The sequence below is a fragment of the Zalophus californianus genome, chromosome 8, assembly GCF_009762305.2.
Source record: "Zalophus californianus isolate mZalCal1 chromosome 8, mZalCal1.pri.v2, whole genome shotgun sequence".
Classification (NCBI taxonomy): Eukaryota; Metazoa; Chordata; class Mammalia; order Carnivora; family Otariidae; genus Zalophus; species Zalophus californianus.
This window is the reverse complement of record NC_045602.1, coordinates 139,055,612-139,068,868: the sequence shown is the minus strand read 5'-3', so window position 1 is coordinate 139,068,868 and position 13,257 is coordinate 139,055,612. Positions and strand designations below refer to the sequence as shown.

General features: G+C 65.6%; 2 protein-coding genes across 5 annotated transcripts in view; one reads left to right on the top strand and one right to left on the bottom strand.

Annotated features, from left to right (window-relative positions):
• LAMA5 (laminin subunit alpha 5) overlaps positions 1-9,249 on the top strand; it is a 49,612-nt gene extending 40,363 nt beyond the window's left edge. Inside the window, exons 52-80 of the mRNA XM_027623922.2 lie at positions 321-491; positions 602-798; positions 912-1,028; positions 1,176-1,330; positions 1,620-1,761; positions 1,878-1,980; positions 2,424-2,534; positions 3,324-3,503; positions 3,595-3,743; positions 3,827-3,997; positions 4,106-4,242; positions 4,315-4,468; positions 4,602-4,735; positions 4,812-4,974; positions 5,057-5,191; positions 5,286-5,443; positions 5,529-5,661; positions 5,740-5,883; positions 6,003-6,133; positions 6,241-6,405; positions 6,502-6,640; positions 6,734-6,879; positions 6,948-7,140; positions 7,216-7,380; positions 7,532-7,694; positions 7,800-7,933; positions 8,026-8,119; positions 8,263-8,385; positions 8,570-9,249. Coding sequence (XP_027479723.1) covers positions 321-491; positions 602-798; positions 912-1,028; positions 1,176-1,330; positions 1,620-1,761; positions 1,878-1,980; positions 2,424-2,534; positions 3,324-3,503; positions 3,595-3,743; positions 3,827-3,997; positions 4,106-4,242; positions 4,315-4,468; positions 4,602-4,735; positions 4,812-4,974; positions 5,057-5,191; positions 5,286-5,443; positions 5,529-5,661; positions 5,740-5,883; positions 6,003-6,133; positions 6,241-6,405; positions 6,502-6,640; positions 6,734-6,879; positions 6,948-7,140; positions 7,216-7,380; positions 7,532-7,694; positions 7,800-7,933; positions 8,026-8,119; positions 8,263-8,385; positions 8,570-8,709 — 4,247 coding nt within the window. The 3' untranslated portion in view covers positions 8,710-9,249. The remainder of the gene's footprint in view (positions 1-320; positions 492-601; positions 799-911; positions 1,029-1,175; positions 1,331-1,619; positions 1,762-1,877; positions 1,981-2,423; positions 2,535-3,323; positions 3,504-3,594; positions 3,744-3,826; positions 3,998-4,105; positions 4,243-4,314; positions 4,469-4,601; positions 4,736-4,811; positions 4,975-5,056; positions 5,192-5,285; positions 5,444-5,528; positions 5,662-5,739; positions 5,884-6,002; positions 6,134-6,240; positions 6,406-6,501; positions 6,641-6,733; positions 6,880-6,947; positions 7,141-7,215; positions 7,381-7,531; positions 7,695-7,799; positions 7,934-8,025; positions 8,120-8,262; positions 8,386-8,569) is intronic.
• A 138-nt stretch (positions 9,250-9,387) lies between these two features.
• Positions 9,388-13,257, bottom strand: part of ADRM1 (adhesion regulating molecule 1) — a 54,148-nt gene continuing 50,278 nt past the window's right edge. For 3 of the 4 annotated variants that reach the window (XM_027623923.2, XM_027623925.2, XM_027623924.2), the window contains 7 exons: positions 12,133-12,256; positions 11,519-11,605; positions 10,862-10,943; positions 10,404-10,636; positions 10,041-10,198; positions 9,743-9,845; positions 9,390-9,560 (listed from right to left, as the gene is read on the bottom strand). In XM_027623923.2, the coding sequence (XP_027479724.1) occupies positions 9,457-9,560; positions 9,743-9,845; positions 10,041-10,198; positions 10,404-10,636; positions 10,862-10,943; positions 11,519-11,605; positions 12,133-12,256 (891 nt within the window). In that variant the 3' untranslated portion in view covers positions 9,390-9,456. Of the gene's footprint in view, positions 9,561-9,742; positions 9,846-10,040; positions 10,199-10,403; positions 10,637-10,861; positions 10,944-11,518; positions 11,606-12,132; positions 12,257-13,257 lie in introns of all 4 variants that reach the window. The other variant, XM_027623927.2, reaches the window with a different exon arrangement.

Below are 13,257 nucleotides of genomic sequence, written 5' to 3'. Positions count from 1 at the left end.
GAGGAATGAAATTGCAGCTGAGTGCTGACCTGGAGCAGGGGCTGGCTGGGCCAGGTGGAGAAGGTGGGCAGCGGGGTGTTGGGGTAGGGGCTGAGGAAGGTGAGGGGGGCGTCGAGGAGCTCAGGCAGCTGAGCAGCCGAGCAGCCGAGCAGAGCTGTGTCCTGGAGCCGTCTGGGTTTTACGAGCCATCCGGGGCGTTGCTGGGTTGTGTGCGGGCACTCTGAGCATGCTCGGGGGGGGTGTCAGGCGTGTGAGCTGGTGGGCGGAGGTCTGCTTGGGCAGCAGGCTGGCCTTGATTGTGCCCACCCTCCGCCGCATAGAGCTCGAGTCCCAGACGGACCACCTGTTCCCGGCCAACGCCTCGGCCCCGTCGGGTGAGCATGTGCGCCGGACACTGGCTGAGGTGGAGCGGCTGCTGGGGGAGATGCGGGCCCGAGACCTGGGTGCCCCGAGAGCAGCTGCTGAGGCTGAGCTGGACGCGGCCCAGAGACGTGAGTGGCTGAGATCAGCTTGCGATGCAGCAGACGGGGGCTGGGCAGGCACTGGGCGGGGAGCCGGAGTTCCTGCCCGGACAACCATCCCCACTTGGGGTCTGGGCCAGTGCTGGCCCATGTGCAGGAGCAGCTGAGCAGCCGCTGGGAGGGGAACCGGGCACTGGCCGCGCACGCCCGGGACCAGCTGGCCCAGCACGAGGCTGGCCTCATGGACCTTCGAGGGGCCCTGAACCGGGCAGTGGGCACCACTCGGGAGGCTGAGGAGCTCAACAGCCGAAACCAGGAGCGCCTGGAGGACGCCCTGGTGAGGGGCCCTCTTCTCCTCCCTGCCCCCGCTCCCCCCCACCCTGCAGCCCCTTGTCCCCACCCTGTCATACTTCTGCTCTTCTCACCCCCTTTCTTCCCCGTGGCCTCCAGCACCGGAAGCAGGAGCTGTCCAGGGACAACGCCACCCTGAGGGCCACTCTGCAGGCTGCCAGTGACACCCTGGCCCAGCTTGCGGGGCTCCTGCGTGGTATGGACCAGGCCAGGGAGGTGAGTGCTGCCCCTCCCGGGGGCGCCGAGGCAGGTTCCGACGGTGGTCTGCACGCAGAGCACGGCCTCTGGGTTCCCAGATCAGGGGAGAGTAAGGGATCGGGTTGGGGGGGTTCCCACTTACGTCCCCGACCCGTCCCCACCCAGGAGTATGAGCACCTTGCTGCCAACCTGGATGGGGCCCAGACGCCACTGCTGGAGAAGATGCGGGCCTTCTCCCCCGCAAGCAGCAAGGTGGAGTTGGTGGAGGCTGCGGAGGCCCACGCACAGCAGCTGGACCAGCTGGCCCTCAACCTGTCCAGGTGCGAGGCCTGCAGGGCGCCCCGGGGACGCAGCCGGGTCCTTGCTGGGACACAGCCAGTCGGGGAGGGCTCCTGGAGGAAGAGGCCGTTGTTCCCACGAGGTCCTGGCCCAAATTGGCTGCAAGGGATAAGAAAGGCATGCCTGGGAGGCAGCAGGGCAGGGGCAAAGGGTTGGGGGCTGGAGTGGGCAGGCAGACTGGCCTGGCAGCTGTGATAGCAGGAGAGCCTGAGCTGTCTGGGCCCGGGTCCCCGACCACACACCCTGTGTCCCTCTCCTGCCCCCACACAGCATCATCCGTGGAGTCAACCAGGACCGCTTCATCCAGCGGGCCATCGAGGCCGCTAATGCCTACGGCAGCATTCTCCAAGCCGTGCAGGCCGCCGAGGGGGCTGCTGGTCAGGCGCTGCGGCAGGCGAGCCACACATGGGCGGTGAGGCCCTGGCCCTCCCACAGCCCCGTTAGGAGCCCCTGCCTCCCTCCGCCTCCACGACCCGACCCTGGTTCCCACCAGGCAGGTATGAGCCACATCCTGCCCCATGTCTGCAGATGGTGGTGCAGCGAGGCCTGGCGCCCCGAGCCCGGGAGCTGTTGACCAACAGCAGTGCCCTGGCAGAGGCCACCGTCAGGGGGCAGCAGAGGCTGGGCCGCGGTGAGTGCTGGGGAGCCCTGTGTCTGGTGCCATGGCGGGGGAGGGTGGTCGTAGGTGACGGTGGGCGGGAGGGTGATGGCTGCCCTGCGTGGGAGTCCTGCTTACCACCGGCTCGGCATGTTGCCCTGGGGGCTGTGGAGGGGCTGGGAAGGGGTTCCTCCTACTGTCCTGATGGGAGCCAGGTGGACGAGAAAGCGCAGGGCAAAGGCACACGCTCTGCTGCTAGACCCTCGGTGCTGGCGGCCCCTGGGCAGTGGCCTGGCTCTCCTGACCTGTGGAACGGAGATAAGTACATCTGCGGGGGGGCCAGTGCCTCCCCAAGCCGAGGGCCCTCGTGTCTGGATGTGTCCATCTGTGTGCACGTTGGCCTTGTCCCCTCCTGGTGGGGCGGGCCGAGGTGGGCCGTACCTGCTCGCTGGGAGTGAGGCTGCCTCCCCCCGCAGTGCGGGCTACCCTGCAGGGCACCGGGACGCAGCTCCGAGATGCCCAGGCCAAGAAGGAGCAGCTGGTGGCCCGAGTCCACGAGGTACAGGCCATGCTGGCCATGGACACCGGTAGGTTGCTCCTCGCCTCTGCCCTTGCCCTCTGCTCGTCCCAAGGTGGACAGCGCCCCCCCCCCCCCCACGGGCAGGGTGCCAGCCGGGGCTCTCCAGTGAGCCGGGGACACCCATGGTGTCCAGAGCGCCGGGCAGGAAGCCACACAGACTAGCTCCAAGGAGTGGGTGAAAGTGGGAACAGGAAGTGCTTTGGAGAGAAATGGAAGTGGGTTTGGGGGAGCACAGGGGGTGTGCAGCAGGGACACTTCGTCCCGAGGTTGGGGGCACTGGGCCTGCTCGGGCTCCCAGGAGCGACATCAAGAGAGGGACGGTGGGTTGGAGGGGGCGTGAGGTGGAGGTGGGCGCGCGGAGGCCAGTGTGGCTGGAGCCGAGGACCCGGGCAAGGCCTCGGGGCAAGGGGTGGTGCGCCCACGCAGGGCGAGCCGTGCAGCCGCCAACTTGGGGAGGAGGTCCCAGCACGCTCGGACCTGGGGGTTGTGGAGGCTCAGGCCGGGCCCTGGGACAGACGACGGTGGCCGTGGGGGGCCGGGGCTGAGCTGACAGGCGTCGGGGTGACCAGGCTGTGGTCTGAGAGGCCGGCACGGGGAGGTGTCCGGCAGGACACACAGCTGGTGTTCCTGCTGCTTGTGGTTCCCAGAAGATCCGTGGGGGCTGGGCCCCCCTATTGCTGGACCTTGTCAGGGCGGGGCTGGTGGTCCCCCCCCACCACCACCACAGAGGGGAGGTGAAGCTGGGACCGTCCTTGCCGGTGTCCCTCTGAGCTTGCCCGTACATGGCCCACCACAGATGAGACAAGCAAGAAGATTGCTCATGCCAAAGCTGTGGCCGCCGAAGCCCAGGACACAGCTGCCCGCGTGCAGTCGCGGATTCAGGACATGCAGAAACACCTGGAACAGTGGCAGGGCCAGTATGGAGGCCTGCGGAGCCAGGACCTGGGCCAGGTGGTACTCGACGCGGGCCGCTCAGGTGGGTCCCGGGGTCCCCTGATGGGGGGTGGGGGGTGGCCAGGGACTGGATGAGGCCAGGCTGTCGGGGTCACACCCTCGGCTCCCTGCAGTGTCCACCCTGGAGAAGACACTGCCACAGCTACTCGCCAAGTTGAGCCTTCTGGAAAACCGTGGCGCGCACAACGCCAGCCTGGCCTTGTCTGCCAGCATCGGCCGCGTGCGGGAGCTCATCGCCCAGGCCCGCGGAGCTGCCAGCAAGGTGAGAGCAAGCGCCGGGGCACAGTGCGCCTCTGGAAGACCAGGCAGTGGACACTGATGAGGCACGCGCCGCCTCCCCCACAGGTCAAGGTGTCCATGAAGTTCAATGGGCGCTCAGGGGTGCAGCTGCGTGCCCCCCGGGACCTCTCCGACCTCGCCGCCTACACCGCTCTCAAGTTCTACCTCCAGAGTCCAGAGCCGGAGTCTGGCCAGGTCCCCGGGGATCGCTTTGTGCTGTACATGGGCAGCCGCCAGGTACCAGGCGGGCAGGACGGGCATGGCGGGCTGGGCGAGGCTGGGCACCAGCTGGGAGCTGGCAGGCGCGGCTGGGGCCCCGTCCTGCTGAGTCTCCTGTCGCCGCAGGCTGTCGGGGACTACATGGGCGTGGCTCTGCGGAACCAGAAGGTGCACTGGGTGTACCGCCTGGGGGAGGCGGGCCTCGCAGCCCTCAGCGTCGACGAAGACATCGGGGAGCAGTTCGCAGCAGTCAGCATTGACAGGTGTGTGGCCTGGGCCCCTGTGCTTCCCCCACCGCCTGGCGGGGCCACTCCTCACTCCCCCTCTGCTTTCAGGACCCTCCAGTTTGGCCACATGTCTGTCACGGTGGAGAAGCAGATGCTCCATGAGACCAAGGGCGACACGGTGGCCCCTGGGGCTGAGGGGCTGCTCAGTTTGCGGCCTGACGATTTTGTCTTCTACGTGGGGGGCTACCCCAGCCACTTCACGGTGAGCCTGGCCCGGTGGGGGGGCCCTGCCCTCCTGTCCCAGCAAGTCCTGCTCCACGTCCGGCTGCACGCTGAGCGCCCTCCCTTGGGTCTGCCTGGGGGCGAGGAGCCCTGACTGTGCCCTGTGCCCACAGCCCCCTGAGCCCCTCCGCTTCCCTGGCTACCTGGGCTGCATCGAGATGGACACGCTTAACGAGGAGGTGCTCAGCCTCTATAACTTCGAGGAGACCTTCCAGCTGGACACAGCTGTGGACAGGCCTTGCGCCCGGTATGTGCAGCCAGGGCCTGGCCCTCATCCCGCCGTGGCTGGCTCTTGGCTGACCCCCGTGACCTCTGACCTGTAGCTCCAAGTCGACCGGGGACCCGTGGCTCACAGATGGCTCCCACCTGGACGGCTCCGGCTTCGCGCGCATCAGCGTGGAGAGTCAGATCGGCATGACCAAACGCTTCGAGCAGGAGCTGCGGCTTGTGTCCTCCAACGGGATCATCTTCTTCATGCGGCACCAGGCACGCGGGCTGCCCGGGCCCCGGCGCACGTCGCCCCCCCCCTCCCCTCCCCACCGCATACTGACCCTGCCCCTCCCCCCAGGACCAGTTCCTGTGCCTGGCCGCGCAGAAAGGCAGCCTCCTCCTCCTCTACGACTTTGGCGCAGGCCTGATGCGGGCCAAGCCGCAGCACGAGGACATGCACAAACTGCTAACCATGACCACGGCCAGCAAGGCAGTAAGGCTGGGCTCGGGGGAGGGATCGGGGGCTCCGGGAGGACCCGCAGGACCCACGGCGCACCCTAAAGCCCTGGCCCGTGGGCACCTTGCAGATCCAGGTGTTCCTGCTGGGGGGTAATCGTGGCCGTGTGAGCCGCGTGCTGGTGCGCGTGGAGAGGAACAACGTGTTCAGCGTGGACCACAGCAGCACGCTGGAGCTGGCCGATGCCTACTACCTGGGGGGCGTGCCGCCCGACCAGCTGCCCCCAAGGTGAGCAGGTGGCTGGGGCGCAGCCGGGGCGGGGGGGCGGCCGGGGGCTCGAAGGCGGCGGCGCCCTCATGCTCATCTCCTGCAGCCTGCAGCAGCTCTTCCCCTCCGGAGGCTCGATCCGTGGCTGCATCAAGGGCATCAAGGCTCAGGGCAAGTACGTGGATCTCAAGAGGCTGAACACAACGGGCATCAGCTCGGGCTGCACTGCCGACCTGCTGGTGAGCCCACCCCCGCCCTGGCCGGCAGCACCCCCTCCAGGCCTGTGCCGCGGGCCCTCACGGTCCCCCTTCCTGCAGGTGGGACGGGCCATGACTTTCCACGGCGACGGCTACCTGTCCTTGGAGCTCCCTGATGTGCCCCCGGTCTCGGGTCACATCTACTCCGGCTTCGGCTTCCGTAGCACCCAGGACGTTGGTCTGCTCTACCACAAAGCCTTCCTGGTGCGTGCGTCCCTGCTCCCAGCAGCAGCAGCGTGGGGTTTGGCGGCGGGGGGGGGGGGGGGCTGGAGGGCGGGAGTCCAGGCCCCGGCCTGGTCCACTGACCTGGCCACTGTCCGCAGGATGGGCCATACCAGGTGTCCCTGCAGCAGGGCCGTGTGACACTCCAGCTGCTGAGGACAGAGGTGAAGACTCGAGGGAGCTTTGCCGATGGCACCCCCCATTACGTGGCTTTCTACAGCAACGACACAGGGTGAGCCTGGCCCACCGGGCCTCTGGCCGCGGTGTCCAGGGACAGGAAGGCGGCAGTGTGGCAGGCGGATGTGGGGCAGCGCGGGGAAACATTGCTCTTGCCTGCAGGGTCTGGCTCTATGTGGACGACCAACTTCAGCAGATGAAGCCCCACCAGGGGCCGCCCCCCAGGCCCCAGCCTCAGGAGTCCCAGGATCTCTTCTTAGGAGGTTTGCCCAACATTGGTGACTACTTCAACTTCAAGGGCTGCATCAGCAACGTATTCGTGATGCGGTGAGCTGTGGGCGGGGGGCGCGGGGGGCGCGGGGGCCGCGGGGGCCGGTGCCCACCGCCCGCCCCGCTAGTGCTGACGGTGCTACTCCCCCTCAGGCCCGTGGGGCCGCAGCGCGTATTCGACCTGCAGCAGGACTGGAAGAAGGTCAACGTGAGCTCAGGCTGTGCCCCCACCCCGCGCACCCAGACCCCAGGGCAGGCACCTCGAGGACTGAGGGCCGCAGCGGCACAGAAGGTGGGGCACCCGGAGGCTGGTGTGTGGGCGGGGGGTGGTGGTCGGTCAGAAGGCGACCCCCACACGTTCCTGCTTCCCACCTGATCCCCACAGGCCGGCCGACGTAGCCGCCAGCCCCCCCAGGACCCTGCCTGCACACCACCCTGGCCTCCCAGGGCCATCCAAGATGCCTACCAGTTCGGGGGCCCCCTGTCCAGTTACCTGGAGTTTGCGCACATCCCGGCACCCCCTGGGAACTGGTAAGGCTGGGCCGGGTGGGGAGGGGGCGGAGGGGCCGCCCAGGCTGACGGCCTTGCTTGGCTTCCAGGTCCCACCTCTCGATGCTGGTCCGTCCTCGCACCCCACGAGGACTCCTGCTGCTCGCTGCCCCCCTCACGGCCAGCAGCCCTTCTCTGCTTCTCCTCCTGAGCCACGGACGCTTTGTGGCCCAGACGGAGGGCCCTGGGCCCCAGCTCCGCGTCCAGAGCCGCCAGCGTTCACGGGCTGGCCGGTGGCACATGGTGAGAGGGGCCAAGGAGGGGACAGGGCCCGGGTCCTGGGAGCTCCCACTCTGACGTGCCTCCTCCTGCCCCCAGGTGTCCGTGCGGTGGGGAAAGACTCGGATCCAGCTGGCGACCGATGGGGTCTGGGCCCAGGACCGGGAGGGGCCCGGCCAGCAGCACCAGGGGGCAGGGAGCCCCCGGCCCCAGACTCTCTTTGTGGGGGGCCTCCCTGCCAGTGGCTTCAGCCTGAGGCTCCCAGTGAGAACCCCATCCATCTACCCCCCGCAACCCTAAAGCACCTCACTCCGCACCCCGCCCCCTGCTCTCACCTCCACCCCCCTCCCCGGCTGAACGGCCCTCCCCGGGCCCTGGGACCTTCCCCCACACCAGCCCGTCTGTGTCCCCGCAGGTGGCCACCAGCAGGTCTGGCTTCAGTGGCTGTGTGAGGAGACTGAGGCTGGACGGGCGGCCCCTGGGGGCCCCCACACGGGTGATGGGGGTCACGCCGTGCTTCTCGGGCCCCCTGGAGGAGGGCCTGTTCTTCGCAGACAGCGGGGGTGTCGTCACCCTAGGTCCGTAGGGCGTGGGTGTGCCCCTAGCCCAGTGGGGCAGGAGTGGGGCCCCGAAAGGGGGGAGCCCGGGCAGCCCTGCCCCTCCTCACGGCCCCCTTCCCACAGACACCGCGGGGGCCGTGCTGCCTCGCGTGGCCCTGGAGCTGGAGGTGCGGCCTCGGACGGCCACCGGCCTCATCTTGCACCTGGGCCGGGTCCAGGCACCGCCCTACCTGCAGCTGCAGGTGCTGGCCAAGCAGGTAAGCTGCGGGAGCGGGGGCTGCGGCCGCAGGGTGGGAGTGGGGTTCACAAAGCCCTCCTGACCTCCCCCCGCGCCCCCCCGCGCCCCCAGGTCCTGCTGCGGGCGGACGACGGCGCGGGGGAGTTCGCCACATGGGTGACGTGCCCGGCAGCCTTGTGTGACGGGCAGTGGCACCGACTGGCAGGTGAGCCGGCCTCACCCCCACCCCTGCTTTTCTGAGTAGAGCACCCAGGAGGGAGCAGTGGTGGGCCCCCCAGGCAGGCTGTGTGGCAAACAGCCCCTGGCCCCCACCCCACCCCCCCAGTCACAAGGACCCTGTGCCCACAGTGACCAGAAGCGGGAATGTGCTCCAGCTGGAGGTGGATGCATGGAGCAACCAGACCCTGAGCCCTGCGCTGGTGGCCTCCATGGCCACCGCCCAAGCACCTCTGCACCTCGGGGGCCTGCCTAGTGAGTGCAGCCTCAGCCTGGGGGATGGGAGTTGCCCCTCTGGGACCATGCATTGGGTCACCCCTCTCATAGCCCACCCTCCTGTGATGGGGCAGTCAGAGAGGCTGAGGCGTGGGGGGGGGGGGGCAGCGGGCCGCTGGCTTCTGCTCTGACCTGTCTCCCCACCTTCCCCTGCCCCCCCCAGAGCCCACGAACACACAGGCTAGGCCTCTAGCCTACCGCGGCTGCATGAGGAATCTGATGCTGAACGGGTCCCCGGTCACCTGGCCTCGCTCTGTGGGCATCCAGGGGGCAGTGGGGGCCAGCGGCTGCCCAGCCACCTAGCGAGCTGCCCCTCCAGCGGCCACGCAGGAGAGCCTTCAGGGGCCCCGGCCTGGCGTCCACAGGAGGGCCGCCCTGGGCAGGCAGGCTCCCACCTCTTGAGCCTCCAGCCCCTGCAATTCAGCCCATTTCACAGCAAGTCTATTTATCTGGACTCTAGATTCTAGGGATGATGAATCTTTTTTTTGAAAACGATTTTAAGTTATTCCGAACGTTTAAAACTGGGGTTTTTAATACTTTTTATCTTTCAGCTTCATGATGAGATTTTTTTTCCTCCACCAATTTTTCATAACATGAGACATCTGTCCTGCTTCTTAAAAATTAAAAAGAATAGGGGCGCCTGGGTGGCTCCGTTGTTAGGCGCCTGCCCCCAGCTCAGGTCTCGGTCCCGGGGTCCTGGAATCGAGCCCCGCGTCAGGCTCCCCGCTCGCGGGAAGCCCGCTTCTCCCTCTCCCGCTCCCCCTGCTTGTGTTCCCGCTCTCGTGTCTCTGTCAAATGAATAAATAAAATCTTAAAAAAAAAAAAAGTAACTTATGTTTGAGTGTTGACTTCAGAGGTGAAAAGGGTAGAGCGGTGAGTCAGGGCGGATCCCAACCCCAGACATGTTCGTGGGGGGAACCTCCTGCCCAGGGGGCTCCCCTCACGCCAGCCCCCCCACCGGGCGCACAGGGAAACCAGAGGTGGCAGGTAAAAGACGAGGCCTTTATTTCTCAGCCGGAACGGAGGGGGCCGCGCCCTCGGGGACGGCAGCTAATCCAAGCTCATGTCTTCCTCTTCGTCCTTCTTGTCCTTCCCGTCGCCCTCCTGCCGCGGCCTGGCGCTGCTCTGCATAGCTTTGGCAAAGGCCTCCACGTCTAAAATGCATTTAAAAACATGAGGCGTCCTTTCTAGCCCCCGGCCTGGAATGGCTAACCGGAGGGAATAAAAATTTCCAGACTGAGGCCCAGGACCCCCCCCCCCCGAGGCGCCCGAGCCAGGCCAGCCAGCCCTGTGCTGCGCAAACCTTCACCCCGCAGGGTGCGGGGCAGGCACTTACCGCCCTTGTTGGCGGCCTCCACAGCCTCCGCGGGCAGGCCGAACTGGCACATGAGGGGACCCAGCTGCCCAGAGGCCAAGGCCGCGCTGAACATGCCCAGGGCCTGCAAAGGAAAGCCAGACACTCCTGAGCACACACTTGGCAAAGGCCCCGGGGGGAGGTGGGGGGGGGGGGGTGTGTGTGTGCCTGGGCCAGTCGCAGGTGCAAGGACGCTTGGTGACAGGGAGCCACGTGGAAGGTAAGCCAAGTCCCCTGCCACTGAGCACACAGCAGCGGGCACCCAGGCCACAGCATCTACCTGCTGGAACTGGGGCGAGGTCAGCGTGTTCTGGATCTCCTCTGCCGTCTGTGGCAGTGACTCCCCGGAGGGCAGGTAGGGCAGCAGGCGCTCCTGGACGTCCGCGTTGGCAAGGATAGGTGCCATGATCTCGGGCGTCAGAACACTGGCCAGGTCAACTAAGGCATAAGCACACGACCATCAGCAGCTGGAGTCCAGCCACAGACGCCCAAGCCGTGAGCTCACTGGGTGTGGCGAGGAAAGGGGGGCAGCGGCTCAGCCCAGGGACATGCTTGGCCCCATGCCTTGGAAAGCCAGCAAGCGAGCAGGCAGGGGGCAACAGGCACCTTCACCCCCCCAGCCTGGAGCCGAGCAGCATGTTACCTTGCTGGCCGCCTCCTGGCCCGGCCGGCACGTTCATAGTAGCTAGAATGCTCTGAAGGTCGCTCAGCTGGATGGGCTGGGTTGGGCTGGCTGCCGTGCTGGTTCCATTACCTGAACTGGGTGCGGGGCTCGGGCTGGTCACCGAGGCAGCTGCTGGAGCAGAGGGGGCTGGGGTGGCTCGGGTAGAAGAGGTGGTGGAGGACGGGGTGACGGCTGCCGACTGGCTCCGGGAGCTGGGAAGAGCGAGGGCAGCAGTGGAGCGGCCAGGCACCCTAAAGGCGCCCACAGCAAGTCGTCCTGTGGCAGGGGTCCCTGAACTGCTGGGAATCCGTCTAGACCCCGAAAAGGACCCTCCCCAGGTGTCTTTTCCGTCCTTCTGCATCTCCTACGTCCAGTCTCCTTGAAGGGGGGGGCCCCTGGGGGCACCCAGGCATGGCGGGGCAGAGGACAAGGCTTACCTGGATGAAGAGCTGCTCGCTGGAGGCCCCCCACTCCCCAGTAAGCTGGCCAGGCCCGGCCCGGTCAGGGCCCCCAGCCCACCTGCAAGAAGACATGAGCTCAGACGCCACGCTCTCCTGGAGAGCCCACCTCCCCACCAGACATCCCGCGCTAACACCAAGGGACAAGCAGGGGGAAGTGGTGACCACAGTGGGCTGGGGTGCCGGAGTAGCGATGGCTCAAACTGTAGCGTTCTGGAAGCTTATTCCGTAATTCAGATTGTTTCTGTCTCCCGTTCCACTAATGACACACTTAGGTCCAAGGTAACACGCAGTCCAAACCCAGCAGAGTAGCGAGCGTTTCCCTGCCACCCAAGAAACACACTGATCCCAGCCCAACAGGTGGCGGCAACGGGCAGGCCCACCAGAGGGGAACCAGAGCAGAGGGCCCCAGGCAGGAGCCCCGCTCCCAGGCCAGCTGTGCTCCCCTCGAGTACAGAGCTGGGTCCTCACCACGGACCAGCTCTCAGCTCAAACCACAGAGCACGTGGCCCTTCCCAAGGAAGCCGGCACAGGGAACACACGTTCACAGATGTCACTGAGAGCCAACGAGAAGGAAAAATTCAAATCCCAAAGCAACCGTAACTGAAGGTTGTCCACTCCTAACACAGGCGTTACCCAGTCCTCCGAGGCCAGCAGGTCCGATGAGCTGCATGAGCTGGCTGTGGCTCATGTTCCCCAGCAGGCTCTGCAAGCCGCCCTCGCCTGTAAGACAGAAGGGGCTCAGACTTGGGGCTGCCGGGTACCCAGGTCGACACCCACAGGGCCATGGGGCGGCTGGGGGCCTTGGGCTGAGACAGCATGCACCGTGACCCCTCCCTTTGGCTTTCCCAGCACTGTACAGCAGCTCCTCGAAGGAGCCAAGAGGGCGGAGCTCAGACAGTTTTACCACCAGAAGCTGGGCGAAGGCTTCAACTTGCAACTACTAAAAGGCTTCTAACTTGAAAGCATCCATTTCTACTTAAAAACAACCAGCCCGGGGGGAGGGCGCCTGGGTGGCTCGGTGGGCTGAATGTCTGCCTTCAGCTCAGGGTCCTGGGGATCGAGCCCCTCGTCGGGCTCACTACTCAGCGGGGAGCCTGCTTCTCCCTCTTCCTCTGTCCCTCCCCCCCGCACATGCTCTTTTAATAAAAAAATGAAATCAAAACCAAAAACCACCAGCCTGAATCATCAGGAGTACACGTCATTGACACCTACTGACATGCCAACACATTCTGGAAGGTGACCATTACCGCCCAGTGCAGAGAGCTCATGGCCTCCACTCCCGCTTGCCCCCAGCGCTCCAGGCATTGGAGGGTTGTTCAGATACTCGTTGACCTTCCGGCAATGTTCCTCGTCCTGGTCTGTCTTGGGCTCCTGTGGGGGCAGGACAGGACCACAGCTGCAACGGAGCGGCCCGCTGCCAGTAACGTGGCTTACAGACGAGCGAGGCTCGGCAGGTGCGGGCACCAGTCTGCAGCCACACAGCACCGAGGGGACCCCGCAGGGCCGAAAAGAACAGCAGTCCATCGAGATCGCTGGTGCTATGGCAACGTTCGTTTTGAGGGCGGGAAGACTAAAGCATCAAGAACACCCAGTCTGCACCCAGAGACGCCTTCCGACCCTCCAGAATTTTCGTGCTTTACACAACAGTCTAAAAGCCACGATGCCTTCCTGTAACCCGTGTAACAATAAAATAACCCTTTCACCATGCCACCGCCCACGAACCAGCCCCAGCCCGTGGCCCTTCAGGGTTAGTTGGAAACTCAAGAAAGCACCTGGCACGCACTCGACACCAGCACCTCGGGGTGTAGGGCGTCATCAGGCAGCACCGTCCGGTAAATGCCCCCCGAACTACGAGACGAAGCACCCACGACTGAGGAGGCACTGTGGGTCTGCTGGGGGGCCAGGGACAAAGAAGGTGGACAAGACAGAGTCCCCCACCCCCAGGGTGGAGGACAGGAGGGCAGAGAAGCAATATGAGGTAAGGTAGGGCTGGTGAAAACTTTCCTGGCAAAACCGTGCAGAAACAAGCTCAGGCCCCCCGCACCCGTCTGTGTTTGCAAATGAAGTTTCACTGCAACGCACCGCACCCGTCCATTTACTCCTTGTCCACGTGCCTCTCACGCTACGTGGGCAGAGGCAAGTGTCTGCAGCACAGCCTGTCCGGCCCCCAGAAAGAAACTTCTGCCATGTGTCTAGAACGTGCTAGGGGAAGGGCAGTGGGGTCAACCTCTGGGGAAGGAAAGTGGCAACATCTGTCAGAACTGTAACTGCCCCCTGTATACCCACTTCTAACAAGTCTACTTCTTGATTTTAACATAGAGACCCCCCCCCACACACACAGAAAATAGCCTCTGTGTAGAGTCACTCATTAA